This window comes from Podarcis pityusensis (genome assembly GCF_964106645.2).
Source record: "Podarcis pityusensis genome assembly, chromosome: 16".
NCBI lineage: Eukaryota > Metazoa > Chordata > Lepidosauria > Squamata > Lacertidae > Podarcis > Podarcis pityusensis.
Window position 1 is genome coordinate 27,154,840 of NC_138041.1, and position 26,583 is coordinate 27,181,422.

The following is a 26,583-nucleotide window of genomic DNA, read 5'->3' on the forward strand; positions in this document are numbered from 1 at the left end:
TGCCCCAAGTCTGCCACTTGGCTCATGAGGCTGGATGAAAAATGTTCCGGCCCCAGCAGAGACTGAGGTGACCCAGCCAACTTCAGCATGCTCAGGGAAGAAGGGGAAGAGGCCTTCTCTACTCCACAATCCCTTGCATCAGCTGTAACTCATCTCTCCCACTACTTGCCCTGAGGAGAGGGGCTGCTCTCCCCTGAAAATTCAGATTTCTTTGCCTCTTCTAGAGACCTGGGAGGAGGGAGAGGAAAGCGGATGAAAGGGTGAAGGAGCATTCCAGGCACAGCAGAGAAGAGGCTTGGGAGAAACGTGCTCTCACTTTATTTAAAAAATGTATATTTATTATTACAAAGCTTTGCACTGCACCATTTATGTAACCCTTGTCCTCTCCCACCTCCCCCCACCCCCAAAAAATTGAAACCCCGCCTGGCAAGCTCTGTGACACATGCTGTGGGCACAACACGCCCCACTACTGAAGTGCAGGGTTTGTATTCCTTATATTACAACGTTAACATTCAGTAGAAAAAATGCTGGGCTTCCTTTATGTTCCCCATATAAATGTGAGCAATCCCTCCACATATATTTATATATATATATATACTTAAAAAACAAACATATACCCTTCTTTGTGTCGTTCTGTAAAAAGCAGACATTACCAAAATGGTACTGAAATCCGTTTCCTGATAAGACCAAAGGTGCCCTGCGACCTCTCGGCTTACGCCGCTTGTCCAACGGTCCCCGAAGAGGGAGAGTCCTAGTGAGGTTGCCAGCTGTCTCTCCCGCCTGGTCCTTTTAAGACAACACCGAGATAAAATAAGCCACGGTTTTGCTTAAAGTAACGAAGGAGGCAAGACCAAGTCCAGTGTCTCCTGCTTAGCCAGCCAGCCAGCCAAATGCTGCTGCTGCTGCCTCCTGTAAAAGCCGTCCTTTTAAAGAGGGGGAAATGAGTGAGGAGGTGCCGAGGGATTTAAGTGCAGATTGGCTTGGGGGTGACAGTGGTGAGCTTTCAGCTGCCCGGTAAGTTAAAGGCAACAGCAGAGGCAGCAGCACTGAAGGTGGTAATGGCTGGTGGCTGGCTGGCTGGCTGTGATGCTGGAAAGAGAAGCCGGAGGGAGGGGAGGGGAAGGGAGGACAGAGCCCCCCGCCCAGCACCCCTCAGACATCCATGTAGTCATCCTCTTCATCAGAGTCACTCTCCAGTGAAGACTCTTGGCTTGAGGTTTCTACAATCTCCAGTGCTGGCTGGCAAAGAGTCTCCTTCTTCACATTCGCCGCAGACTGGGCTGAAAGGATAGCAGACTGGCCCAGACAAAGGAAAGAGGTTTTTTTTAAAAAAAAAATTAAAATTCTGAAGTTCTACTATCTCCCAAAGCATTTCCCTCCACTCCACCTGAGCTTGCTTTAATCATCTTGAAAACCTGCAGTGCTTCCAATACAAGCGATGGGTGGGAGGGAGACTATGGAGGAGATTTCTTAACCAGGTGTGGTAGTTATCCTAGATTAACATGGCAACACTCCAGGCTGAAGGAGGGAGGGAGGGAAGTCTTTCTGCCCCTGCCCAGTACTTCCACCAAGGCAGTTTGCAAAAGGGTATCGCAGGTGCCACCTCCCCCCCAACCCTGCCTGCCTGTTCAGCCAGACAGTTTGTTCCTTATTCCCACAAACAGAGGATGGACCTTGCTTTGGCTGGGGAACAGAAGGAGCCCCTGCTCTAAGGTTAAGAAGTCAGGACTCAGCAAGCCTGGATGAGGCCCTCCTTGGGGTGTTGGAATTGCTAAAGTCCTGCTTCATTGGGGGCAGCTGGCTGGCCTCTGGAAGAACAGGGGGCTGGACTAAGTAGGCCCTCTTTGACCTGAAGGCTGTTCCTATGTTTTACAAACAGAAGATGGGTTCCTTAAGCCCACCTGAGAACCCAAGGGGGGGGAGGCAAAGAGGGCACAGAGGACTCTTGTCTGCAGCTGCCTGGACAGCCTCCCCCCCTGCCACCCCAGTCTGCGCACACAAATTCTCTCTGCCAAATTCAAAGCATGACTGGGGCCCCAATGACACTCCCTGCCCCAAACCCTGGTAAGTACCTTTAGCTTCTGCTTGGTTTCTTCCGAAATGCTGCCCTTGGGGGAGAGGAGGGTGGGCGTTGGGGGGGTGACGGTGATCTCCGGTGGGAACTTGGTGACGGACGAGGGGATGAAGAGCTTGGGCATGCTGGGAAACACGCGGGTCTTGATGCGGCTGGCGTCGGCCTTGCTCCCCGCGGAGGGCTGTGGCGTTTCGGAGCAGAGGTGAGCCTTGGAGCTGGAGGCTGAGAGGAGGAAATGTCAGCTCGGAAGAGGGTCTTTGAGCAAACAAGCATGTCATAATAAAAGAACGTCTGCACCAGAGCAGAACGAGCAACAGGCTGGGCCTGCGTCCTGGGCTCTTTGCTCTGTAAGTGACTGGGAAGAAAAAGAGCTTCCTGCTTCCCCCCAGGAGAGGGTTACTCACCATACCCTGAAGGGGCTCCTGCTTGAAGAAGAGCCACCACTGCTGCCTGCCCTGCCAGCACTCCAGTCTCCTGCCTGGGGCAATACCTTCAGATTTAGCCACCACCCTCCTACCCTTCTCTGTGGCAATGGAGGGCACCCCAGGGAGGAACTCACTGAAAACTACAGATTGCCAAAAGTTCGCCCTACACTTGAGTAACATGGGAAGCTGCCTCCGGTCCACCTGGCTCAGTACTGCCTTGCCTGGAGATGCCACCAAGGGCTTCCACATGCTCCTCTGCCACTGAGCTCCTAGGAATTTGCCCTCCTACCTGCCAAAATGGTATCTGTTCTCAGAGAGGCTTTCTTGCCTGCTTGGCCCATGCATATTTTCACACTGTATTTCTCTGTTCTATCCAAGCCACCTTCTCCAAAATCCCCAAAGGCTTCATTGGGCATCCCTTACCTCGGCCGCAGACCTGCCCTCCTCCAACGCTGGTGCTGGTCACAGGCTCCAGCTCCACTTGCCAGGGCATCAGATTGGACGAGGGAGCCACCGTCGCCATCTTCATCTGCTGGCAGAGGTGGGATTCTTGCTGCTGCAAGCCTGCTCCTTCCAGAGGCCGGTCTAGCTTGCCTTCTTCTTCCTCCTCCTCCTCTGCATAAACAAGATGAGCAAAGATGACTCAAGAGATATCCCTCTCTCTGCTACCAACCATAGAAATGGGAACTATGCTCATGCCATGTGGACTTCATGGGGCTTCACTATGAAGACTTCATGCAGAATACTTAAAAGTGGGCATGTGCTTGACTCCAGGTGTGGTGTACAGCAACATATGATTACCAGTGCAACCCAACACCGGTCTATTCAAAAGAAAGTCCCACTGAGTTCAGTGAGGGTTATATGATTACCATTTTAAGGCAGCAAAGCCACAAGGACCTGGCTTTTCAGGCAGCTGCAAGAGAAACTCTCCTGGCAAAGGGCAGCCCAACAGAGAGAAGGTTGCTGGTGCGCGCTCAGAGTACGTAACCAGACATATTTATGACCACTGTCACCTCCATGTTGCACTCAGCACAGTGAGAATACAAAAGGGCATAGCAAGAGCATGGCTGCAGCAGCTGGTTCAAGCAAAGGAGGCCCAGCATCTAATTAGATGCTCCAATGGGGGGAAGAAACCCACAAGCAAGTCCCAGCAACTCGCACAGCAAAGACCCAGGAAGTTTCCACATGGGCAGCTTTTGCCAAGGCCCAACACATCAATCATGTAAGACCTGGGGAGGGTGTTGAATAAGTAACAGAGGTGACGAGTGAAGCTTTCTGCACCAGAAACCTTCTAGGTTAGCCAGGCCCCCAGCAAAGGTCTGCCCACCCACAGCTTCCCAGATTGTAGGGTATGCAGACAAGACATCAACAGGAGGTCCCCTTTGGCCAGGCAGATGTGAGGTTGCTAGTGGCTTCCCTTCTCCCTTCTGAAAGATGCAGCGGCAGCTCTGTTGCCTAATGGCAGCTGGAGCCAGTGTGGTGTAGTGGTTAAGAGCGGTAGACTCGTAATCTGGTGAACCGGGTTTGCATCTCCGCTCCTCCACATGCAGCTGCTGGGTGACCTTGGGCTAGTCACACTTCTCTGAAGTCTCTCAGCCCCACTCACCTCACAGAGTGTTTGTTGTGGGGGAGGAAGGGAAAGGAGAATGTTAGCCGCTTTGAGACTCCTTCGGGTAGTGATAGAGCGGGATATCAAATCCAAACTCTTCTTCTGGCTGTGGGGGGCTTATCTTGCTAAATATTTACTGAGCCGGACTGGAATGCCTGCCACTCAGCCAGATCTGTCCGGCTTCGATTGAGTCACAGGCCCAGCCTGAATGCAGCTGCCTTCACAATGAGACACAGGCTCTCCTTTCTGATCAATGGGGAAGAAAAGGGAAGCACATCAAGTGGGCTGGCTGGCGGCCTCCTCTGTTGCATCAAGTGACAAGGTCCTATGTCAATTGCCACTTCCTCTTTGGCAGACACTTGCTAATGGCTGTCTGTGGAGAGAGGTTTGGGGGCTCCCCTGTGGCTGAAGAGGATAAAGATGATATAATACACACCCTGCCTCTGCTTTTAAGCCATGTGTTCATTTTCTTAACGTTCCACATACCCGCCAATAGAGGACACAACAGCTGCTTCTGACTTGGCTTTGCTTCTGCTAGTCCTAAGTATCTATCACATATCTGCATCTGAAAGCAGAGGCAGTTGGGAGCCCAGCTCTTTAGGACTTAGGCAAGACTTGAGGTCCTCCTCCCCTTGAAGGGCAGCTGGTCAGAATCAGGCCCAGCCTTCCAACTGCCTCAGGAAGAGGGGCCACAACCCAGATTAGCTCTCCTTCCACCAAGTGGGTCCTTGGTAGTCCAACTCAGGAAGGCTAGGCTGGCCCTCCCAGAGCAAACTGTGCCCTTAATTTCAGTGGGGCATTTATGGGGTGTGTGTAGACCACAGTCCCAAGTCCACTCACCTCCAGCCACCATGACCCCAACTGAAATTAGCTCATTTAGAGAGGAATCAGAGACACATGTCAGCTGAAAGGGGAAGGGTGCTTCCTTTCATGAGGTTCTTCATAAGCAAAAGATGTCATTTCAATGGGGCCGATGTCCTTCTCAGAAACAGACACAAACCTCCCCGTTATGCTCTTAGACATGGCACTTGAGGGTGAGAGTTAAATGTCACGTGGGGACTGCCTCCAAGAAGAGGTGCAGCAACATCCTCTCAACCTTGTATCTAACTGGAACTGAAACATCTGGCCCTATATGTTGCTGAACTACAACTCCCATCAGCCCCAGCAAGCATGGCCAGGGATGATGGGAGCTCTAGGTCAGCAACATCTGGAGGCACAAAGGATCTCTGCACCTCCTCTAGAGTAAGAGCACTGCTCTGTGAAGTATCCAATTCAGGTAAAAATGTGCAGGCCAGAATGCAGAGTCAACTCAAGGGCTGCCTTGCCTGAAACATTTCGGGGGGGGAGGGGGGTCCCACTCCCACTGTTGGAACCTGGGCTATGAGATGCTGGGCTCTGCTACAGCTATCTGAACACAAAACACACACTTCCTTCTCCTTGGGAGGTGGAGCCAAGGTCCCAGGAGTCTGAATCAGCAGAGGGAATGGGGGGGGGGGGCGCTCTAGAGGAGATCAGAAGCTCGTTTTCTGGTGTTGTGCATTTTAATGCCAATTTTGCGAAACCTCTGGGGAAAAATAATTCAAGTGCAGGGATATCCATAACCTCCACAGCAAAACAGACAACAGGGCAGAGATGTAAGTCATCTTCAAATGCCTAGCACTTCAACTCAAGTACTGCTCTCGAAAAGAAAACCAGAGTTGTAACTACTGAGTGCGTACACACAGAGAGATGGCTTTTGAGATTTCAGGGATGGACCCCCAAAGCCCTCAGAGACTCAGCCTGAAGCAGCCCCCGTCGGCACAGCTGCGTGAGAGGGGCAAGGCAGGCCAGGCCTTCCTCCTTCTCCCAGCTTTTACCAAAGAAGAAACAGGCTGAAGAGAGAAACCTCGGAGGTGCCAACAGCCCCCTCCACCTCTCCTTCCCAACCTGTTGCCAGGGAAACCCATCAGCACCCGCAGATGCTGAGAGCTGGTGCTTTGGGGTTCACGACTTCATTAGTTGGCGGTTCCTATTCTTACCAGCTCATCTTGCACTTCACACATAACGCCCACAAACAGGGGACATCATTTCAGCGAGCCCCTTCTCTCAAAAACAAAACCGCTGCAGGGTGGCGGCGGCAGCAGTAGCTCTTTGCTACCTTCAGGAAGGCAAGACTTTAGCAATTGCAAAGCTCCCCCCACCCCCCAAAAGGCTTCATGCTTTCAGCTCTCTGCCTGAAGGACACAAGGATCCAAATGCTCCCATCTCAGCCACTCGTGGTTCATCACAGCCATGTGGCTACTACCAGCTTGTCCGTCCCTCCTGGGGTTTTTGTTGCAGTGACTAAATTTCCAACCAAGCTCAACCGTGTAAGGAGCAAGCGCACCCAGAACATGGCTCAGGCAGGCAGGGATGTGGTTCCTTGCAGTGCACCACATCAAGCGGTGGTCTGACCTGCCCCCCGCCCCACCAAGATAATGAGAAATCCTCAACTCCCCAAACCCTGCATGGGAGGATCTGCAGCTGATGTATGCAGAAGAGAATTGGGCTGGGGTGCTGCAATGCCTCATCGTCCCTCCTGAAGCTGGACCCAAAACATTCTAAATGGGTCCAGCTGCCATCTCTGCATCCTTTGGACAATAGTGCACAGACACTGGGTGGAATTCAGGTTTGAAATTTCTTCTTGCTTTTAAGTTTTTACAATTTGACTGCCAGCTCTGTGTTTTTATATTGTTGCAAACCGCTGCGATCCATCTTTACAGTAAGTATTTTTATAAATATAAAACAAGCAAATTCTGGTGGGATTCTGTGCCAAGCCGCTTGTGACCTCACCTTCATTCTTTTGCACGCAGCATTTCAACCCTTCCGTGCAAAGAGCCACACGGGAGCAAGGAAGGTGAGCTGTAGTTTGAGGAGCCGTGTCAAAAATAGTCTCTCCACCCCCCGCCCAAGCCAGAAACCACAGACATGTTTTACGGACAGAATGATGCTAGGATGCAAAGATGCTTTGGGCAAATCTATAAAGCTTCTCTACAAAGATGTAGCTCACCACAGGCCAGGCTGGAGACAACAGGGGCCTCTTCGACACTCTCTGCCCCGGTTTGCTCCTGGGGCGGCAGCAGTAGCAGCACGCTGGCAGAGGAGGAGGAGGAGGAAGACGAGGAGGAGGATGGGGGAGAAGCTGTCTTGGGCTTGGCCTGCAGGTCAGCTGCTGCTCTCAGGAGGGCTTCTGAAGCCAGGGAGTAGGCAGTCCCAGCAGGAGGCGTCAGAGAGGCGGGGGCGGCTGGGAAGCAGATCTCTTTGCTGTCCTTCGGGTGCTTTGGAGTGGTGGGTGCTTCCCCTGTAGCCTGGAGGAGGAGACAAGCAAAGGCCGTAAGGAAGGAGAGGGGGAAAGGCTGCTGCGGCAGCCAGCTCAGGGCAAGAGGAAAGACCTTCTCCACCCGGGAGCTCCAAATACCAAGAGGCTCTGGGGAAAGAAGAATCAATAGGGTCAAGGAATTAAAAATGAACTGTATCCTGATTTTATAGTTTTACTGATTTTTAGCTGTATTGTACTGAGTTAGTTGTACACCACAGAGAGTCAACTCTAATTAAGTGGTATATAAATTGCTATTTTTTCAATAGGTAAAGGTAAAGGGACCCCTGACCATTAGGTCCAGTCGTGGCCGACTCTGGGGTTGCGGCGCTCATCTTGCTTTACTGGCCGAGGGAGCCGGCGTACAGCTTCCGGGTCATGTGGCCAGCATGACTAAGCTGCTTCTGGCGAACCAGAGCAGCGCACGGAAACGCCGTTTACCTTTCTGCCAGAGCGGTACCTATTTATCTACTTGCACTTTGACGTGCTTTCGAACTGCTAGGTTGGCAGGAAGAAGCACAAATTTCAAGGGGATATATTGCCTGGGAGCCAAACATCAGCATCACTTCTACAACGCTAAGCAGATTAACCAAGAAAAGAAGGTCACACACCAACTTTTCTCACACGTTCTCTTCCCAACCTGCCCACAAGCCCTAAGGTCAAAAACTGGTCATTACTGCTAAATCTGGATTAGTCAAAGTTCCCAAGTTCAAGACAAAATGGATTATATTTTTCTTCAAAAGAGATACTTTAGGGGGGGAAATGGCATTTGATACACCTCAGAAACAGAGGAAGAAGGGCAACTGGCTGAGGCAGGAGACATGGACTGCTGGTTCACATCTGGGTCAGTGAACTGGTAGTGGGAGGTTCCAAGTGCCCCCTTGCTGAAATGAGTCCGGGGGGCCAACTCTCCGTGGAGGTGTGGCACGGCTTCTCCTTCCAGCTGATGCCCAGAGACTCTTCCCTGGCCCAAGCTGCTTTCCTCCCCATCCCACCCCGTGCAGATAAAGACACCCTTCTTCTAGACAGTAATAGAAATGAAGCAAAACGCAAGAGGAGAGAAATGTTGGCTACCTACAGCTCCTCCAAGCATGCTAAGAACATGCAGCCTCAGCTCCGAGGGAGTCTCTCAGAAAGGCAAATCCCAGCGAGGAAAGACAAGGCCTGCAATTAGCAGAGGAGCCCTCCTCCCTCCCACCCGCTGCTAACGGGCATCTCCTAAGGCACAAGCGCATTGCAGGGGGTGGGGGTCAGAGACTGCAAAGCTGGAGCAGAGGCAGGCAAGGCTGCATGAGGAAAACACCCTTTGCAGAGGCGGCATTATGGGACCCAGGCAGTCAAAACCTCAGTTCCTCCCCCCTGCATCTGCACAAACCCGAGCACCTTTGCTTATTTATTTAAATTACCCATTGAACACCTCACAAGCCAACTTACAATGACAAGGACAGAGGTTGGGAGGAATATGGAGGAGGCATCCCTCTGTGGCCCCAACTCACAAAGGCCACCGTGGAGGAAGCCCCATCCATATTGCCCCCACCCTAATGGCTGCTGGTGGTGGTCCAGAGAGGGGAGCCTCAGGCACCGATCCCAATGCTCCCACAGGGGTAGAGGGACCTTTAGAGAAGGCTGAGTTCAGTGGGACTCGCTCCCAGGCATGGGGGAAGAGGGGATTTCAGTCCAAGCGCAGTTTCCCTCTTCCCCCTTGGTGACATCGTTACTACGGGCGGTTCACAGAATAAAACGCAAGATAAAAACACAAGTAAAATAATCAAAACAAAACAACAAACCCCTCTTCCCACAGACCCATTTAAAAGGCTGTAGAATATTAATCAGCCAAAGGCCTGGGTGAAGAGGAATGTTTTCACCTGGCACCTAAAATATATATACAGTGGTACCTCAGGTTACAGACGCTTCAGGTTACAGACTCCGCTAACCCAGAAATAGTACCTCAGGTTAAGAACTTTGCTTCAGGATGAGAACAGAAATCGTGTGGCGGCAGTGGGAGGCCCCATTAGCTAAAGTGGTGCCTCAGGTTAAGAACAGTTTCAGGTTAAGAACGGACCTCCAGAATGAATTAAGTTCTTAACCCGAGGTACCACTGTAATGAAGGTGCCAGCTGAACCTCCCTGGGGAGGACGTTCCACAAATGGGAGCTACTACAGAAAAGGCCCATTTTTGTGTTGACACCCTCTGGACCTTAAGTGAAGGAGGCACATGAAGAAGGGTGTTAAAGGGGTTTCACCTCAGGAAGGCAGGAAGCAGACCCCAAGCCATCTAACTTGGTGCCATCTCTACACTGACTGGCAGCAATGGCTCACCAAAGGTTTCAGGCAGGCCTCTTTGCCAGGCCTACCCAGAGATGATGCTGGTGGTCTGAGTGGAGACCTTCTGCATGCAAAGCAAGTGTTCTGGCCCTGAGCTAGGACTGGTTGCCACCAGCTGGCCTTCAGGGCTGTCAGAACCCACAAAGCCCAGCAGCACCAACAAGACTGAAATGAGCTACTGGGACATCTTTAGGTGGGGAGCCTAACTAATTGCATTCACATGAGAGTAGTGATGTATGGAAGTGAGAGCTGGACCATAAAGAAGGCTGATCGCCAGAGAATTGATGCTTTTGAATTATGGTGCTGGAGGAGACTCTTGAGAGTCCCATGGACTGCAAGAAGATCAAACCTCTCCATTCTGAAGGAAATCAGCCCTGAGTGCTCACTGGAAGGACAGATCCTGAAGCTGAGACTCCAGTACTTTGGCCACCTCTTGAGAAGAGAAGACTCCCTGGAAAAGACCCTGATATTGGGAAAGATGGAGGGCACAAGGAGAAGGGGATGACAGAGGACGAGATGGTTGGACAGTGTTCTCGAAGCTACCAGCATGAGTTTGACCAAACTGCGGGAGGCAGTGGAAGACAGAAGTGCCTGGCGTGCTCTGGTTCATGGGGTCACAAAGAGTCGGACACGACTAAATGACTAAACAACAACAACAAGCAGCATCCCCAGTTGGTGGGGCTGCAGGGAGGAGTGTTTTCCTCCTGAGAGAATCACCAGCTTGCTTGTCCAGGAACATGAATGGCTTGTGAAAGGACAAGGGGGTTAATCAAGCCAATTCGCTTTAGCGGGCTGCTTCACACACTGACTGCTAACTTCCTCGATGCACGCTAGCAATTAACAACTGCAATGGTGTTATTTTTCAAACACGGCAGCCTCAAGAGGCACGGAGAACAAGGGGGCTAATTAGTGGGTTATGCTGGAACATTTGTACTTCAGGGCCTTTTGATTTTCTAATCAAGGAGATGGTATTCCACACAGATGGAACAATTAAAGAAAAATAAAGGGCACCACGGTAGAAAGCTGTTTGTAAGGTCCCGAGAATTTATGCTGAACACCGTCCCCCTCTCCCAGCTTTAGAGAGAAGGGAAGGCAAAATTCCACCCAAGTCAAGAACCTGTCTGAAGCCTCCTTCTAAGAAGAAAGAGCTGAGAAAAGCAAAACAAAGGTGAAGAAAAACATCTCAAAAAGCCTCACTAAACTTTACTGTTTACTAAGCAGGTAGCGAAATTAAAAACAAAACTACAATATTCAATATGCAATAATTTTATCACATTTCATGGAATGAGTATGCTTATTTCAAGACAAGAGAATGAGAAATCTAGCCATGTGCCAAATGAGAAGAATTCCAGTGGCCAGATGAATTCAGCCTGGTGGACTTTGGGTTACTAAGGGTTACAAAGTTAGAAGGGGTCACCTTAGAGGCCACCCCCTGATCCAGGCAGGGGCTGTCCCGCTGCAACATCCCAGATGGGTGACCAAACAAGCTTTGACTGAAATATTGTAGATCTCGTCATGCTATTAACATGAACAAAATAATGGATTTCAAATACCTGTACAGTCATACCTCGGGTTGAATGTGCTTCAGGTTGAGAGCGTTTGAGTTGCGCTCCACGGCAACCCGGAAGTAACGGAGCGCGTTACTTCCGGGTTTTGCCGCTCGCGCATGCGCAGACGCTCAAAATGACGTCACACGCATGCGCGGAAGCGGCAAAACACGACCCGCGCACGTGCAGACGTGCCATCGCTTGTTACGTTCGCTTCAGGATGCAAATGGGGCTCCGGAATGGATCTCGTTCGCATCCCGAGGTACCACTGTATACAAATCTTACTTGCAATACACATCATCATCATGGAAAATCCTCCACATCAATTCCAGATGGATGCATATTTTATAATTACAATTTGAACTATGGAGAGGAGGAATACAAAATAAAAATTAAAAAACGCTATATGTATGACAAAAAGGAGAGCAAATGGCCCCAAAGCTGGAGGGGGATCTTCTGCTTCCTTCTCTTGCAAGCCTGAGGATGCCACACACCTGGTGGTGCTCAAAAACCTTGCAAGCTTGGAACTTACTTGCTTCTGTGCAGAGGCCCCCACGTGCACCTGGCAGAACTTGACAGCTTGTTCCAAGGCTGCTTCTTCATCCACCTGCAGAAAGAAACCCACACCATGAGCAGAAGCAAGTCCACAATTGCCCACAGGAAAGGCAACCTCCAGAGCCAAAAGGCAACAAACCCTCACTTGAAATTTGCTACAATGCAACTTGCAATCGAAGTCTTGGCAAGTGGATTCATTTTGCAAAATTTCAATCGGACTTTGTGTTGTGTCCCTCCTGGGCGGCTGCTTTAATGACCCCCAATGGCCTGACCAGGGGGGCAACGTTGAGGAGTGGCGCTACAGGCCCAGCCCCCTGGCAGAGGTGCTTCTGCCACAGACTGGGATGGTATGTGAGTGGAATAGATGGGTGTAGCCTGGGATAGTTCTGATTGGACCTGCACCACCCACACTTCCCTGCTGGCCTGCCCTGCCCTGCCTCTGCATCATTGCAAGAGACAGTCACGCTGCTGCTGCTGCTGCTGCTAGGAGGTTTTGTCTGCAGTACTGTGCCTCACTGACTAAAAATTATACTGGAAAAATAAATGGGCAATGTGGAAACTGACCAGAGCTCCAACTGGTGCAGTGCTGATCCTGGCCCACGGGGCTTAGCATAAACAGATAGGTCAGGCCAGGAAGAGGGTGTTGCCTCAGTTCCCTGGATTTTCTAAGAACGAGACCATTTGGGGACTGATCACCACCCATGTAGTCCTCAGAACCCAAGGAGCTTCTCCTGAGAGCCCACACCAAGCCGCCACAGTGACAGCCACCAGCATTCTTCCTCGGTCACCGTGGAACAAATAAAACAACACAAACAATAATACAAGACCCTGTCAGCTTCTGCCCAACATGACAGCAAAGGCACATTTCAACCCTGCTGCTTACTTGCTTAATGAGCATGTACGTCTCAGACATGATCTTCTCGATCTTGGCCAGGTCGTAAGTCATGACCTTCTGACCCTGCTGCCACACACGATAAGCATCCAGGAGGAGGGTCTTCCCCGACTCTGTGTCATCGATCAGTTTCCTTTTCCGGCTTGGCCTCTGGCTGACTTCCTCCATCGGAGCTGCCTGGACGCGGACTTTGGCCGCCTCCAACTGCTGGTGCTTAGAGCTGATGCTCAGCTCCTCCAAGGACAGTTCGGCCGTCCGGCTGCTCTCTAAGCTTTTGTCCTTAGGGATCCGCCCGGGCAGCCCTCGGGTCGACTCAGGGCCTCTATAGGAAGAGCCCATTTTTTCAGGATCCTCAGAATATCCTTCCGAGTCCATGAGCTCCGTTGAGCCCGGCTGGGGAGCCTCTTTTGCTTCTCCCTCAGGGGTTGCCTCCCGTAGCTCTGCTGTGTCCATGGCGGTGGGGGTCTGCTGCACCCCCTGGGCGGCTTCTTTCACCCCATTCTCTGCACCATAAGCTGCCACCCCGCCTTCAGACAAGGCTGCCTTTTGCGGGAGGGTTTCCTGTCCTTCTTCCGCATTTGCTTTGTTAGAGACGTCGGTCGTCATCCTGGACGCAAAAAAGCTGCAGCACTTGGAGTCTGGATCTTCGGAGACCTTTAAAAGAGACAAAGAATTTGTCCCCTTGAATTAGGAGGGGCGCCCCCCCCCACCAAGAAGCATGCAGGGATTTTAGGGCCTTACCTCGGTGAGCTCATTCAGCATGTCCTCCAGCACAGTCACCGTGAGGACGAAGGCACGCTGGGCAAGGACCTGGCGGTCTGCATCCCGCAAGTACTTCCTGCAGCACAGGGAAAAAAGAGGGCAGGAAGGCATTTGATTACAGGACTTGCAGATGCATTTGAAATTGAGGAGACAGCATTTGCATATGCTCTGGATCCTGCTGGATTTCTCTTGTCTCCAAAAACCACCTTGATGAAGCAACTGCTGGCCACCGCACACCCCTTTCAAAGGACAAAACTAAGAATCCATAGTTCACTTGGCTCAATCTGGCCAGAGTTTCCCTTCCCACCACTGGTGCTTTGCTCAGGCCCAAGGCTACAACATCATTTGCTATTCAAGTTCATTCCTGACATAGAGAAGGCCTGCCTTGAAATATATTCATTTTGGACTGGTGGAGAAGATGTCTCCCGCCTAACCATGTGAACTCCAACGATGCTAAACAGGTAGCTTGGCTGATGATGAATATTTATGAGCCTATAGCCCTTAAACCAAAAAGCTCTCGAATTTCCAGAAGCATCTTTTAACTGCACAAACAAGACGTGAGCTGAGCCACAATACAAACAAAACCATGGTGCTCTGTGCTAAAAGAAAGGGAGACAGTCTTGCCCACCCAGTTTCTGACAAACCAGCCTTCAAAGGAGGGCTAATCCTAACCACATCTCACCACTGTGACTGAAAATACCTTCAGAAGACCACCAGATCCCTCTGAATACCAGGTTCCTGGGAATCACACGTGAAGAGAGAGCCATTTGCACTCAGGGGCTGCTTGTGGACATCCAAGAAGTACCTGGCTGGCTACTGTTGAGACCAGGAGGAGATGCCCCCTGTGGCCCAATCCAGTTAAAGGACTCTTCAGATGTCCCCAAGATATCATTTTGTTCAAAATGCACCGAAGACTACAATGGTTTTTCCTTAACCTGAGACAAATGTGTCTCTTTTTCTTTCATACACATACACAATAAAGAAGTTTCACTCCAGTCTAGTGAGCTTGCTTAAAGAAAACAAACTTCCTTCGACTGCTCTCACACAAAGCCAGAAGCAAAGGCCCAACAATACATCCATTTCACGATTTTATCCAGCGGCAGCTTCAGTCTTAAGAGCCACAAATGATTACGTGCTGGCATGGACTATGTTTAAATCCTTCGGCTATGCTGAGAATCTAAGCAGGCCAGCACAAGAATGTTGCGTATCCCTCAGTAACTCACTAGGAACCGCCTCTAGATCTTAGGAGGCTGTTTCCAAAGATACGCCCCTCACTGTGTGGCCCCATTCTGAGGCCTACCAAGCCCTCCAAGGCTTCTGCACCAAGCGGGGAATTGATGCAAGGAAGAAACAGGAGCAGCGGCTCCTTTCCTCATCCCAGCAATATTTTTGTGAAAGAGATAGTGTCTGCCAGGCCTGCCTTCTCCATCATCAGAGTGTATGGCTACTAGCTGAGGATTCCCTGGAGGTACCAGCAGCGCCTAACACTCCTGGCCTTGAGCAAGGCCCTTCTTCCTCCTCCATTAACCTCCAACAGTATTTGCATGGCATTCATGCAAACACTGCCTTGGTCTTTCTCATGGCTTCCTACACAGGCTGGAAGGTCTCTCCTTAGCTACTGTCCGCACCATCATCTCTTTATCCCTTGCTTAGGTAGAGTCCCATCAGTGGACGTCCCTTGAGTTTTCACCCGTATGTGTTGTCAGGAGATCCATGTGTTACTCATATGTAGGGCACCCACATAGGGACTCAGGAGTGGGGTCATGATGCTGCCCCCTCCCCCAGTGGTATTGAGTGTTGCAGCTGCTCATGAGGAGGAGTTCCTTCTATATTCAACCCGCAACCATCTGGGGCAAGGCTAGCCCAGGGACAGGGCAAGGAGGGCAACCACATTGCTGCTTCACCATCTGCATGCCCTTGCCCACAACAGCAAAGCCTGACTTGCTTTGCTCTTAAAAGCCTGTAGCCTTCTATTTAAAGAGGAACAATGAAGATAGAAAAAGACACTCCTCCCACATTTGCTTCCAACGTCGGGTACCCACGCAAAAGCTCCCAAACAAATATTTAAATCCTTTTAGAAATCATGCTTAATATCAACGTGTTTGGCTTCTAACTGGGTTTGTTGACATCCGCTGGGCTTCTTAGCTACGCCTGTCCTGAACTCCAGAACGCCTTCCTGTTGCACCAGCACGCAAAAAGGCTGTTTGTCTTTTCCATGCACCAACTCAGGAAATCTACTCAAATCCATACACAGAGCATCGCCAGATCTGCTTCACCTGCGCAGAGATAAAAACTGAAGTGATGATGATTCCATTTCCCCTAACATGCTGCTGCAGACAGCCCCAGATTAGACCCTGATGGAGTAAATTAATCCACTGCTAAATAAACATGCCAGCCAGTCTCCAGAGAGCCAAACACAGTGAAGAACATCTCAGACAAGGCACTGAAGGGGCATGGAAGGCTTTGTACTCTCAAGATTTCCTGGGCAATGGACTGGCTGGAATTGGCCGTATCAGCTACTTGGCACTGAATGAGGCCCACAATTAGAGATGCATTGCCTAGCATCATGAAAAAGGGAGTAACCAAGCAACTTATTCTTAATGCATAGCAATCAAGTTGACCTCCTACGGCCACAATCAATTCTCCCAGATAACTTTTTATTATTTTAAGCTTAGATAATGAACCTTCATCACCAGAGGAAATCGAGAGGCATCCAGGTTAAGAAAGACTTTGACTTTCTAACTGTTTCCTCTTTGCCAAACAACACTGTAAAATTAAGTTCCTAATTTATTAAAAGTTAGTTTTGATGGATGCTGCCCATCAGTGGATGAGCAATTCTTCAGGCAGAAATTATGGAGGGAGGAAGAGCCTCAGCCATGGTGCTCCCTCTGTGACAGGCAGGTAGCGAAAGCTCCTCTTTTTGTCAAAGAGGTTTTCTTAACTAAGGGGAATCCTCAGAAGCTAATCAGCTGAACAGCAGGGGGCTGGTGTTGCTAACATACAAGTGGAAATGAAGGTGCAGCTGTGATTAGATGTGACAGTCAACGCTGGGAACCTCAATAACCTCAGCAATTCACTTGTCACCAACCCAGGTGGCTCTCCAATAGGCAGAGAAAGGAAGGGAGGAGGAAAAGGTATGGCGGTTTCAATTCTCCAGGGTATCCCTGCCATTTGTCCCCCAGAAGGGGCCTACAGTCCTATTGAGAGTATTGGACACCATCCCAATCAAGGAAGAGTGGCAAGCAAAGTTCATGGAATATGCAGAAATGGCAAAATGTATGGGAATAATAAGATATCAAGAAGAAAGTGTTTTTATTAAAGAATGGGGATGTTATGTAGATTATTTAAAGAATCATTGTAAACAACTAAATACATTAGCAGGATTAATATAAAATCAAGCATTTAAAATGTGATCTTGGGGGGGGGGAAGTAAATAGAATTTTAAAAAAAAGATGTTAAGGGAGACGTGCAGTTTAATTAAACGTATTCACTATGTAACCAGAGGAGGAGTGGAGGGAAGTCAAAATGAGGGATACAAATGTAAAGGAGGACTATTGTTGTTAAATTGAAAACTGGAAAAAAAAATTAATAGAGTATTGGATAGAGGAGGACTGCAATGCAGCAGCACTCCATGACAGAAGTTCTGCATGAGCAAAGGCTCTAAGAAGAAACTTGGCCATTTGGCAGCCATGGAGGCAAAAAGACAGCCTAGAGAGGAGGGGGAAAACTTAGCCTGTTTCTGCCTGCTGGCAGTGACTGGCAAGTAAAAATCACACACGGACAGTCACACATGTTCTGGATGTTTTTTGCCAGTTAGTTAGTTAGTTGTTCAAAACTTTTTTTAATATTGTGCTTTAATGTTGTAACCCATCCTGGGACCTTAGGGTGAAGAGAGGGTAACAAATGATGACGATGACAACAAAAACAGCAGCAGCCGTAGTAGCGGCAGTAGTAGTCATAATACTATTACTACTAATATATGTTTTATTGTATTTGCAGATACTGCTGTGCACTGTATTTATATTTTATATGAGTGGGCAGTATATTTTTATAAAATAAATAAGTTAGATTGCTTTCCTAAATGTCAGCCATTGCTATAGCTTTGTTCATTGGTTTAAAAACCCAAAAGGGAGGAACTGGCAAGATCCTCATCAAACAACTGAGTGAACAATTAGCCTCTCACATTGGGCCCTACGACTGCCACTCTGAGGTTCTTCGCAATCAAGAGGCATTTTCAATTTATGAAAAACAAAAACAAGGGTTAGAGATTTGCTTGCTTGTTTAAAAAAAATGAAAGCTGGGAATTTGGGGGTTCTGGCTTATTCAGTGCGGGAGGTATGGAACTGATGAACTGTTTTTCCTGCCTGCCCCCCTTTCCCCCTATACCATAGCACTGCTCTACCACGCTGGCTCCCTAAACCACTTTCCACCCAAAGAACCGACAGCAGCCAGAAGCCAGCAGTGATGTGGGCGGAAGATTTCTTCTTTTTAGAAATGCATTGTTTCATAAAATTAATTATTAGCACAATGAATGCACACAATACATGCCAAACAGGAGAACTGGAAGAGATAGGATGTCAGTCAAACCTAACATAAAGCGGTTATTAACTTTTTCCAAGGGGCCATCCCTAGGAAGCAGATATATTTATGAGCACAGCTGTTAACCCACGCTAAATTTAGTATGCTGGCACTCTTCAGAGCCTTCATGTGTTTTTCTTGAAATCTAATCAATTTTCAAGCCGTCCAGAAAACATTGATTCTGCAGCAAAGCTTGAATTGAATATGCTTGAATGTAACGTTTAAACCACACTTCATTGATTCCACCCCCCTCCCCCAAATGAAATATTTCAGTTCATCTGCTTTTGGCCACTGGAAGGTGCTCAGCCTGCCTCTTGACTGAGGGATGTGCAGGGGATTGAGACCCTTACCATTGTGGGGAAGGGGCCAGAGTGCAGGGGGAAGGGGCCTGCTTTGCCTGGAGAAGGTTGCAGGTTCAATCCTCATTGACATCTCCAGTCAGTGCAGGCGATATTGAGTCCACCTATTTCAGTATGAGGCAGTGTCCTTATGCAGAGAACTTTAAATGTGGTCCTGAAAGTTGCTCTATTGAAAGGAATCAGGACTGAGTGTCTTTCATTTAGCTCTGCTAAAAGACCTCAAAACCATTAAAGCCAGCGAAGGATCTACACTGTCAGTTTATGGGGGGGAAGGAAAGAGATCCCAGCAATGCCATCCGATGTACAAAACGAGAAAAAGCAAAAAGGATGGAAATATGGAACTGTTAACTGCTGTTGCTACTGTGAAAGAAAAATGTGAGGGAGCCTATCTGCGATTTTGATCTGTGACACACGCACACCACATGCTTCTTCAAAATGAGCATATTCCCACCTTAAGAGCTCAATTACTTTGAGCAGTCAAAGATGGAAGAGTGGTTTCTGAGGTGCTGGAAATGCAGTTGATGTTATTTGCTGAACTCTTGTGGTGGGAATAACTTCCAAAAGGCCTCCAAGGGTACAAAAGCCAGGAACCAGCACCTCTGTAATCTCTATTCCCCCACCCTCAACTGTATCCTCTTCCTATCTTTTTGCTTCTCTCCTTTCCTGGAAAGGATTTTTAATATTCATTTTCAACACTGAGAGCAGCTGAAGGGGACCTACAAATGACAAGAGATTTGCAGGGTATACAGTGGGGAGGAAAGTGCCCGGATTTGGCCTTTGACGAACTGCTCTGCATTAAAGCCAAGATACTGCTTGTTCAGTCTAGACAGCGAGGCTTCAAGGCTGAAAACAAACCCTTTTGCAAACCAACCATTGTTATTCTCTAACTAATATATGTAAGAGCTAAGAAGGGTTTCGGCCATGGGGGTGGGGAGGGGTCAGTATCTTAGCATTTCAAGCCAGAAACAAGAAACCTGGGCCGTCCTCACTTTCCCTGGTCGGGGGTCCTCTGCAGCATAGATGAGACTTTCAGCAGGGTGTTGTAATCCTTGAGCTGCGACAAGACGTTGAGCAGAAGGACGATGGAGCGGTTCATGTGAGAGGCAAAGCTACCAGGGCGATCAATTTCATCCACGGGGATGCGCCAGATTCCCTGCACAGGGGAAGAAACCAGGAGGAAACCATCAACGGTGGGAAGCAGATGTTGCAAGCGATAGGAGGGCTGTTTGCCCAGGGCAACAACCTCAAACGGAGCCTCATATTTAGACATTTTTTAAAATTTTTGGCATTCGGTGAGTTTCACAACCTGTTTTTATGCACACCTGACCCAAATGTGGCACACGCTCACAGCTAAAACAGCATTTGTGAGTATACCTCATTTTATTTTTCATGCCTTGTTTTTGGGTTGCCACTTTAATTTTTATTCTATCTAGGGCGACTCAAAGCAGAAAGTGGCCAGGGCCTCTCTGGGTCTCTGAGAAGGCCTAGTGACAGCTTTGGACAAAAGTTTCTTCCCCACCTGCAGTTTCAATATATGAAATGCAACTGGAATTAATTCATTCAGGATTTCCAAGCTGAAACTGAAAGGCTTCATCAGGCCCAGAGAACATGTAAACAAACCAACCATGACATTCCATTGCAGGGCAGACATTCTTGATCTTAACTTTGTTATCCAAGACATCACGCAAAGGGCAAGTATAAGGACTTTTCTAGGCTTGACTAGAGCTATTTGCAGACCTGGCACAGCAAACTCCCCATGTAAAGGGAGGATTAAAAAATCCAGAGAAGATGCCCATTGAGGAGGTAATGTACACAGGACTCAAAGGGCTAAACAAACAGAAGTCCTGCAGGCCTTTTTTTTGTAAAAGGCTACACAAGTAATTCAGTTCCCAAGAGGCAACTGAATTCCCAGCCTTCAAGAAATGTTTTTTAAACAAACAAGAGTCCACAAAATGATGGAAGATTAAAAAAAAGAAAGAAAGGTGAAGAGTGTGTGCTGTGTGCCATTAAGACACTACCCAATGCATACCCCATGGCACTTTTGCAACCACATTCTCACATAGTCCAAAGCTTCTCCTTGACTAACATTCCATACTAACCATACATTCAAGGTGCATTTGAGTGTGCCCCCAAAGAATCCTGGGACCTCTAGTTTACCCCTCCCAGAGCTACAATTCACAGTGCCCTGAATAAACTTAGTTCTCGGGATTCTTTCGGAGGAGGAGGGAAATGTGCTTTCAATGGACAGACAGCTGCTGGCCAGCAGTTGTCTCCCCCTGTCCTCCTCCCTGTATCCCTCCCTCCCTCCCTCGTTCTTTCCATCCTCCACCTCGGCTGGACCAATTGGGAAGGCTCTCTGGGGCACAGACCACAAACACTGGAGCAGCCACCAGCAGCGCACCTCCGATCGGGCTCAAGGGATTTACAGCATCCCAAGAGCTTGGAGACAACGACTCGTGTTTCCAGCGGACCCACGGCACCGCCAGAGAGGTTTCAGAGAAGGAGCCTCTCCGGGGCTCCACGCCCGGCCAGCGCTCCGTCGTTTCCTCACCTAGACCTCCCTGCAAGCCCCAGCCAGCTCTGCTTCCAGGGCCGGAAAGAGCCGCGCATTTCTTCCCCTGGGAAGTCAGAGCAGCAGAGCTGCGCTCGGCGCCCCGTCGGAGAGGTGACGCCGACTCGTCTTCCTCGTCAGCCGCGGAGCGGCGGGCCAAGCGATCGGACTCCCCGGCAGGTGGCGGGCGAAGGGAAGGCTCCATCGGCACCTACGCAACCTAAACCAAGGCGACGGTAGCCGAGGAAAGAGAGCCGCGTCGCTGCTAACTGGAAACCCGCGCGATTTGCAGGCGGAGGCGGCGCTCCGCTCGGCAGGCCTCCTCCTCCTCCCACGCAATCCGGCCAGCCCAGGGGCCGCCCCCGCCCGCCTCCCGGGGCTTCCCCCGCAGTCCCCCGTCCAAACAAGGCCGGGCGCTGCGCAGCCGAGCCCCGAGGCTGCCTCGAGGCGGGGGCTTCCCCTTCGCTCGCTTGCTCTCACCATGCTGGGCACAGGGCGGCTCCCGGCAGCTGCGCGCCCTGGTGGTGGTGCTGGGGCTGGCCGCCCGCAAGGCCGCCTCCTGCCGCGCCCCGGAGAAGGCTCCCCCGCGGCGGCGCGGAGGCGAAGCGGCAGGCCCCGCGGAGGCGGCGGCGGCGGCGGCGGCAGCGGGAGCCGCCGCGCTGCCCATCGCTGGCGCTGCCATCGGGGGCTCTTCCCCGAGACGGCGCCCGTCACGTGGCTCTCCGCCCCCGAGAAGCCCCGCCAGGAAGGCAGCCAGCCAGCGAGAGAGAGGAGAGGCGGAGCTCCCCGACACCCCCGCGCCGGAGGGAAGCCAGGGCGCAAAGCCAAGCGGCGGCGCCGCCAGCTTCTGCCTCGGCCGGGCTGCGCAAACTTCGCTCTCCCTCTTCTCTAGGGCACCCCACCAACGTCACCGCGAAGGACCTGCTGTAGCACCGCGGCCGCCGCCCGGCTCCCCCAAGCGTAGTTGCCCAAGCGCAGCCAGGAAAACACGCGTCGCCTCTCCGGGGCACTTTCAGGCTCCAGCGTTGCCTGCATCAAAGCAGCAGCGGCAGCTCTGCCCGGCCTTTGGAGGCTTCCAAGAATTTCTGGCCCGTTTCACGCTTCGCTCAGCCAAAAAAGCCCCCACCTCCGCATGGAACCAGGCACGGAGGACAAAAAAACTTCACCCCAGGTCGCTTTTTGGGGAGAGTCACCTGTTGTTTCTAGAGCTAACTCTCTCCAGCTCCCACTGAAAGGCTTCTATCAAGGCCCCAACAACAGAACCCAGGTGATTTGTTTGTTTTTTGGGTTTTTTTTTTTTAAACCAGCAAAATCTGCTGCCTGACCTGCACCCAGCACAACACCAACGCTATCTGCAGCAGCCAACTTGGTGGCAACAGTCTTCAGAAACTTGATTGGGTCATGAACGCAGCTGATTTCAAGAACATGACTCACAGTTTGAGCCCAGATCCCGTTTTTCTTTTTGAAACCTCCAATCAATTTTCAGTTTCTCCTTGTTCGTTTCTGTATAAGACATTTATACAATACTATAGAGAGAGACTTTCAGGAGCCTTGCCTATACGTTGCGTGAAAAGAGCACTGCCATTAAGCCAGATTCTGGAAGAATAAGCAGCATCTGCCCCAGCCAAGGCTATTGCAACCTGCTCTAGGAAATAAGATGGACTGCAGAAGCCTTCATCCACCTAAGATGGGAAGCCTAAATCACTTGGTGATTAGGAGGATGCTGACGATGAAAGCAGAATCCCAACTACCTGAATCTCCTTAGAGAAGTACCAATTTCTTTGCACCTTTTTATCCCATGAATATTTTTTTGGGGGGGGGGGGAGAAAACAGTGCCACAGCGGGTGACATTGTGCTGACAATCCAAAAGTGGAAATGATGGGCAGCTGCTAAACCCAATCCTGACAGTAGTTCATTCTTATAAAAAGAGGCCACGTTATTTAGCTACTGTTCCCGAGGGAAAGCCTGGCCCAGCACGCACATACGCTAGACACAAGTCAGGGCTCATATTTGCATAACTGAACTTGATGACACAATTGCACTGATCTGCAGATCCTATCCCAAGCGCACCTCATGGGGAATCCTTGCCTCGTTCCTGCTTTCTGACAGGAAATCATAATATGACCTCAACTCAATTGTCCACTGAACAAGCCAACAAGAAGGCGGGAATCTGCTCCTCTGTGCAGCTACAAGACACGACTGCTCATCTGCAGCGTAGCATCTTTCTGTTTAAAAAACCCAACACATCACAATTCTGTTTTCAAATCCACTTCAGTTAGTCTTCAAATGGTTCTTATCCATAGATAATATAATTTCCGTTCTAAACAAACTTGAAATGTCTGCTAGGAGGAAGCCCCTAGCACTAATGCAACAGACGCAACAAAAAGCCCGAAGAATTATATTGACCCAGCAATAGTAGCAACAGAACAAGAGCAGAGGAGGAGGAGAGAGAGTATAGCAGACGCAAACTTCTCCACCCAGCCCTCAAACTACCCTTGACTAAAATCCCTGTGAGCCAAGACGGGAGCATCCTTCCTTTGGAGCTGAGAATTGGGGTGAAGGCGGACACCCTCCGCAGACCAACCATAAGAAACATCCTGGTAGGTCCCCATGTTCCTTTCTCTGCTGGTAGAGAAGTGTCTCCACTCCACAGCAGAAGGAAGTAAATAAGGAGCCCCAGAATCCCAGAGCAGGCAGACCCCTACCTACACAGCACAGGACCGTCAGCAGCACCTTCTGGCCAAAGGCCACACCGGCAAAGGGGGACCTGTCTGATGCCCAGTGAATGGTGATATGGTGAAGTCCAGGTAGCCCCCCTGTAGATTTTCTTGAGGGGAGGCTGATATCTGAATCCTGCCGATGGGAACCATCATCACCCCTGGTAGAGAGTGGCCTGTGGTCCCCTATGAGGCTGCACCTCATAGGCTAGCCCAGCTTTTCTCAACCTTGGGTTACCAGATGTTGGACTACCACTCCCATCATCCCCCTCTGCTGGCTATGGAAGATGAGACTTGTAGCCCAACAACATCTGGGAAGCCAAGGCTGGGCTAGACAGAGACTTGCTGACTCCTCCTACCCCCCATGGTGCATGAGTGAAGACAAATGATGAGCTGTCAGGGACTGGGAAAGTGGCTGTATGTTGGATGCAGATCTGGATGGTCCTGCATATCTGAGACTTCTTGGGATGGAAAAACACTGCACTGCAATCTGTAGGAGCCAGAGCTGACTCCAGGCTGCAACACCCCCATTTCTCCTGGCACATGGAGAGGTGAGTGTGGATTGCAGAAGAATCAAACCCTGACCCTTTTCTGGCAGAAATAGCTGCAAGGAAGGAGTGTTTGAAAGATGACAACTGGCCCAGGGACACTGACCCGGGGGCAGGGTGATATCCTGACTCCTAATGGCGGCAGCGATGGCAGAGAAAGGAGGGGAATTGGCTGGTTTCCCTCCAGGCTCTCCCACACAGTGAAGCAATTCCAACCCCAACCCTTTAAGGGGTTGGGGGCGGAAGGCTGCTGAAAAGGCTCAACTCCCATGCGGAGGAGGAAAAGGGATTCTGGCGGCAACAGCAGCCACACATTTCACGCATCCCTCCCTGGCAGACCTAGAAAATTCTCCTGTTGATGAAGAGGTAAAAGATGACGGGAAGGTTTGAAAAAGATGATGAAGAATAAGAAGGGGGAATGGGTTCTTCTTCCAGCTAGTCTCCCGGGGGCGAAAGTGAAGAGCACCCCAGCGTGGCACAAAACCGGGGAGAAGACCAGACCCCAAGGAATTAGCCCTGCAGCAGAAGTCGCAGCCAGCAGTGTGGATCTATTTCTTTTTTACACAGTGCTCTCATAAATGTTTTACAGAATATGGCACCAGGCATAATATACATGATCTAGGACGCAGCAGATGGAGGAACCCTTTGGCCAACCCTCTCTTGCTCTGCTTGGTTGTTGTCCATGTAAAGTGAAATAATCCACAACTGTTAACCTTCCATAGGCGAGCAAGTTAAGCACCCTTCTAGCATTCTTCACTCTGAGGAAGAAAAAAGTGGGGTGCAAGTCATGGACCGTATGGAGCAAGTTGATCTGACAAGGCAAGGAACTAGAATTCTAGGATCATAAAAACAACCATTTAAAAGAAAAGATGTTGACAACTTAACTCAGCCACCAAAAGGCATGGAAATCTTGTGTTAAGGACTTCCGTGCCTTGGAAACATTAAACACCTTCAGTCGTGTGTGTGTGTGTGTGTGTGTGTGTGTGTGTGTGTGTTTTGCTCACTGTACAGTACAATGTGGCCTCTAGGCGGCACCCAAACAGCTTCTGCCTTGATCTTTCAGCCCCAATTTTCTCTCTGTCCTTCACTACAGCTCCAGAATAGCCATCAGCATTCAGGCTCTGCTTTAAGGTGTGGAGAGAATGTTACATTTCTACCCACATTGCCCTTTATATCAACGCTGCAAGAAAGACCATTTTACAAATCACCATCAGACATGAAGGCAACTTAAGGGTTGCAAAATCTCTTTTTCTCTCTTCTACATACACACTTCCCGCCCCCGCCCCCCCCCAAGTTCTGCTTGGTTCGGTGTTGCTTAAACTCAGGTGCATTTGCCAGCTTCCCTCAATTCCTGTTTCTGCTTTTATATTTCAGTACTTATTGACAGGGGGACATGGGTGGCGCTGTGGTCTGTGAGCCTAGGGCTTGCCGATCAGAAGGTCCCTGCTCCTGCCAACCTAGCAGTTCGAAAGCACGTCAAAGTGCAAGTAGATAAATAGGTACCGCTCCAGCGGGAAGGTAAACGGTGTTTCTGTGCGCTGTTCTGGTTTGCCAGAAGTGGCTTAGTCATGCTGGCCACATGACCTGGAAGCTGTCTGCGGACAAACGCCGGCTCCCTCGGCCTTTAGAGCGAGATGAGCATGCAACCCCAGAGTCGTCCGCGACTGGACCTAACATGGCCTCATTTTTTCTTTAATCTTATGTGTGTGTGTTAATTTTCTTTCTGTGGAGTACTGCTGTCAGGCAGAAAAGCAGGGCAGAAGCATTTTACTTAAAGAGAAGAGCCTGCAAGACCCCACCACAACCTTCCTCAGGCAGAGCCTCTTCTCCCTTCCAGGGGCCAACTAACCAGTCATTCATTCATTCATTCAATAAGTTTTTTGTGCTAGCCAAAGGCCATGACAGCTACTAACCAGTCAACAAGCCCTCTCTACTGTAGACAGCTTCATTCACAAGTCCACCTCATGCACATGTGGGAGAGCAACAGAAGTTTGCTAACAGGGTTCAAGCAGCTTCCTTAGTCTGGCCAGAAACTCTTGGGAGCTCAAGATGTGTGCTAGCCACTGAATGGGAAGGATGTCAAGACCCTTTGCCCTCCCCTTGGATCTTTCCATGCAGGAGAAGAAAGCAGTTGTGCCTCTGTTAAGCATCACTCCTCCCTGGTGGGTAGGGAACACATTTTGCTTTGCTGCAAATTCTTCTCTGCTTTGAAGGTGGCCTACTAACAGACTTACCTGATGAAAAGGAGATGTAAAATGAGAAGGGGGGGGATTAGCTGCTCAGAGGGCACTCTTAATTGGGCAGTATA

The 26,583-nt window shown here is 50.0% G+C and overlaps 1 protein-coding gene across 4 annotated transcripts in view; it reads right to left on the reverse strand.

Annotated features, from left to right (window-relative positions):
* Positions 1 to 302: 302 nt before the first annotated feature.
* The window catches only part of CABIN1 (calcineurin binding protein 1), a 57,029-nt gene continuing 30,748 nt past the window's right edge, over positions 303 to 26,583 (reverse strand). For all 4 annotated transcript variants that reach the window (XM_080985008.1, XM_080985009.1, XM_080985006.1 and 1 more), the window contains exons 30-37: positions 19,449 to 19,612; positions 13,502 to 13,598; positions 12,752 to 13,414; positions 11,846 to 11,920; positions 7,137 to 7,434; positions 2,923 to 3,114; positions 2,073 to 2,296; positions 303 to 1,296 (exon numbers count right to left, since the gene is read on the reverse strand). In XM_080985008.1, coding sequence (XP_080841134.1) covers positions 1,153 to 1,296; positions 2,073 to 2,296; positions 2,923 to 3,114; positions 7,137 to 7,434; positions 11,846 to 11,920; positions 12,752 to 13,414; positions 13,502 to 13,598; positions 19,449 to 19,612 — 1,857 coding nt within the window. In that variant the 3' untranslated portion in view covers positions 303 to 1,152. The remainder of the gene's footprint in view (positions 1,297 to 2,072; positions 2,297 to 2,922; positions 3,115 to 7,136; positions 7,435 to 11,845; positions 11,921 to 12,751; positions 13,415 to 13,501; positions 13,599 to 19,448; positions 19,613 to 26,583) is intronic.